We start from the raw sequence: 3,489 nt of genomic DNA, 5'->3' as shown, positions 1-3,489 counted from the left end.
GGTGCTAATCTAGCCTTTGCTTAAGGCTATCCGGCAAATGCCTCTGTGCAGAGCTTGGGCAGGGCGGGTCCCCGGGGATCTACAGGGCGGGCGGAGCGATCAGTTATGGCTGCTCTCAGTCCCGTCCCCAGGGGCTCTGCCTCTCAGAGTCCCAGCAGCTGCTGCAAACCTCGGAGAGAAAGCTGACTTCGAGTTCCGACCGAAGCCAGACAGTCCCGCTTCTCCCGTTTGAGTCTGGGTCCCTAGAGACTTGCCCGGATTTGGAGCTCAGAGTCTGAGACTCCCTCCTGATTGAAAACAACAACCTCGCCCTCAGCCGCCAGCCCTCTCCACATGCACTCCGCACCTTAGTATTTCACTTCAGCACTGTGCCTCCTCTGAGTCTCGGTATGCTATTCTCTTTCCTCCTAGTTGTAGAACTTCCACTCAGCCAGCCTTCCTGTGGTTCTGGATGATGTTCGTTCCGTCTTTTAGTTGTATTTTTGAAGTGGTTGTTCGAGGCAGCAAACTCCGGCGTTAACCTATGCCGCCATCTTGGTTTCCCCCCTGAATTTTTCCTGTTTTGTATTTTTTAAAAATCAGGAAAACATAGACTCTGTGATATAGAAGATCTAAGCTGAGAGAAGACTACAGATTCAGTGGGAAATCTTTTTTGCTAAGAAATCAGCTGAAATAAAAGGAAGATAAATAAGATAAGAAAAGAGATGAAATAAAAATCAGCATTAGAATAATTAAAGTGTAGAATTTAAAGAAAATGAAATTAGTGATGTAGGGAAACAACTTGGGAAGCTCTGCCAGTTTGTAGAAATAGAATAAATAAAATAAAATGCTGAAAAAGGTAAATAAACCCCATGGAGGAGAGGTTTTAATGTAAACTTATTAAAAAGAAATGCTTGAGCCGGCCAGTGTGGCACAGTGGTTGAGTGTCTACCTATGAACTACTAGGAGGTCACAGTTCTATTCCTGTCAGGGCACATCCCCGGGATACAGGCTTGATCCCCAGTAGAGGGCCTGCAGGAGGCAGACGATCAATGATTTTCTCATCATTGATATTTCTATTATATCTGAAGTCTATAAAAAATTATTATTATAGTTTAAAGCTAATTTGATTGAATGCCTTTTGATCTTTTTTTGATTGTTAATGTTTTTTTCTTATTAAGAATATAATGAATTTTGTTTAGTACCAGAATAAAAATTAGTTTTGGTTATACTTTCCTTTTTTTGTTCCTTTATCTTTTTTTTTTTTTTTTATCAGTGGAAAGCTTTATTTGTCAGGCTAATATATAAGCTTACATTATGATTTAGGCTAAGTAAAAAGCTAATACCAGCCTTAGCTGGTTTGGCTCAGTGGATAGAGCGTTGGCCTGCAGACTGAAGGGTCCCCAGTTCGACACTGGTCAAGGGCACATGCCTGGGTTGTGGGCTCAATCCCCAGAGGGTGGCATGCATGAAGCAGTTGATCAATGATTCTTTCTCATCATTGATGTTTCTATCTCTCTCTCCCTCTACCTTCCCCTCTGAAGTAAAAAAAGAAAAAAAGCCAATACCATTTTTTTCTTTCAGATCTCTATAAAAATGGACTACAAAGAGCTAACTTTGTACCATTCATAGCTGTCCTGAAGGTAAGGAAAATCACTTACTTGTGTTCACTGATTAATATCATGTTGGTTGATAATTGAAGGCTTTTAAAAGATTACTATGATGTGGCATTCAAGCACAATTCATTTTTATATTTTGGTAGTATTAGTCAAAGACACTAGAGGAGAAAATAATCTTTTTTATTTAGCATTCATTAATATGTACAGAGGAAAAATTACAAAATATAGTCTAAATTATTACCTAACTGAAACATTTGATAGTTTGTATTTTATAAATTTTAATTTGAAGTTTGCTCATAAATATTATAGTGGAATGTTTAAACTTATACATTGATTTCTGAAAAAAATGATTAATTTTTCTGTTTCCTTCAGGTTAACATGTTTTCCCAGCTATTAAAGTTGCTATTCTAGAGTAACATTATTACAAAAATATTCTAATATATTTAAATGTGATTGCCATCAAGTTACCATGAAATCATGTGAAGTTGAGGCACATAAATAATTGAAATATTTGTGTGTATCATCATGGCAAAGAGTTTAAAATAGTCTTCATTACAATATAATTAAGAATAAAATAACCTCTTTTTTTCACTGTTAATATTAAGTATTTTTTACATGATTATTCAACAATTCCACATTTTTCCAATATTTATTAATAATCTACTATGTGCAAAGTACAACATGAGGCATAAGGAAAAATATAATCATGAAATAGACTATGCTACTTTGCCTGCAAGTCATTTATAATCCAATTGGGCATACAGTATATACACAAATACCTGTAACACAAAGCAAAATGTAATAACTACCAAAAGAAGCATAATTATGTGCCAAAATATAATTCCCATAGTTCTTAGGTACATAATTTTTCTCAGTCCATAATAACATATCTGAAGAAAGGATAAAGTTGTATTAAAAAAAAACCCCACAAATCTAAAACCTCAAAAATTCTTACCAAGGAGGAGTAAAAACAGTTTATCTTCAAATATTCTAAAGATACAGTAAGACAATTTTTCTGAAATATACTTAAGTTGCAATTGTTGTTGGTGCCAAACTTTATTCCCTATACTATACTTAGGAGACTTCAAACATCTGTTTCCTTAACCAATTTTAGTTTCCCAGAGGATTTTAATTTCTCTGTGATATTTATAGATGTAGAGAAAAGTACTTTTTGAAAATTTTGCTGTTAGTAATTTTTCCCCTTTATATTCATGTTCTGCATATGAGAAGGTAGATTTGCAGTATTTTTTTTCATGCCAGGAAATCCAAAGTGAAATTGTGTACAAAGATGCTAAACTATAAACAGTGAAACTAAGAAAAATAGCTACTAAAAATAGTATCTTCATATAGCATGAAATACACAAAATATAAAGAGAATGTTCACAGAATGAAACAAGTTAAAAGGTTCTCAAGGAACTTAGTAGCTGTACTGTTTTTTAACACCAAATATTTTTTGGTCAGTAATTTGTCATATTTCAATATATAATAATAGCATTATTAATAGGTAACTAAATTGGCCAGATTGAATTTAATTTTTACCACTGTCCCACCCTTAATGTTTTTCTAAGAGGAAGAAAAACCAAGTAGATGAATAATTCAAATTTGGAATTAAACAAGAACTGAGATAGGTCCTGGCCAGGTATCTTAGTTGGTTAGATAGAGCATCGTCTAGATAAGCCAAAGTTGTGGGTTTGATCCCAGGTCAGGGCTCATACAAGAATCAACCAATGAATGCATAATGAATGGAACAACAAATTAATGTTTCTCTCTCTCTCTCTTTCTCTTTTTCAAATCAATATATTTTTTTCTTTTTTAATTTTTTTATTGCTTAAAGTATTACAAAGGGTATTACATATGTGTCCTTTTTTCCCCCGCCCTTGACAATCCCCTG

At 34.5% G+C, this 3,489-nt stretch overlaps 1 protein-coding gene across 2 annotated transcripts in view; it reads left to right on the top strand.

Moving 5' to 3' along the window:
• LACE1 (lactation elevated 1) overlaps positions 1-3,489 on the top strand; it is a 157,689-nt gene that overhangs the window by 66,475 nt on the left and 87,725 nt on the right. For both annotated transcript variants that reach the window (XM_005883782.2, XM_014531357.1), the window contains exon 7: positions 1,564-1,622. In XM_005883782.2, coding sequence (XP_005883844.1) covers positions 1,564-1,622 — 59 coding nt within the window. The remainder of the gene's footprint in view (positions 1-1,563; positions 1,623-3,489) is intronic.

Source organism: Myotis brandtii, unplaced genomic scaffold, assembly GCF_000412655.1.
Source record: "Myotis brandtii unplaced genomic scaffold, ASM41265v1 scaffold8, whole genome shotgun sequence".
NCBI lineage: Eukaryota > Metazoa > Chordata > Mammalia > Chiroptera > Vespertilionidae > Myotis > Myotis brandtii.
Note: the sequence above shows the minus strand (reverse complement) of the source record. Positions and strands in the feature narration are given on the sequence as shown.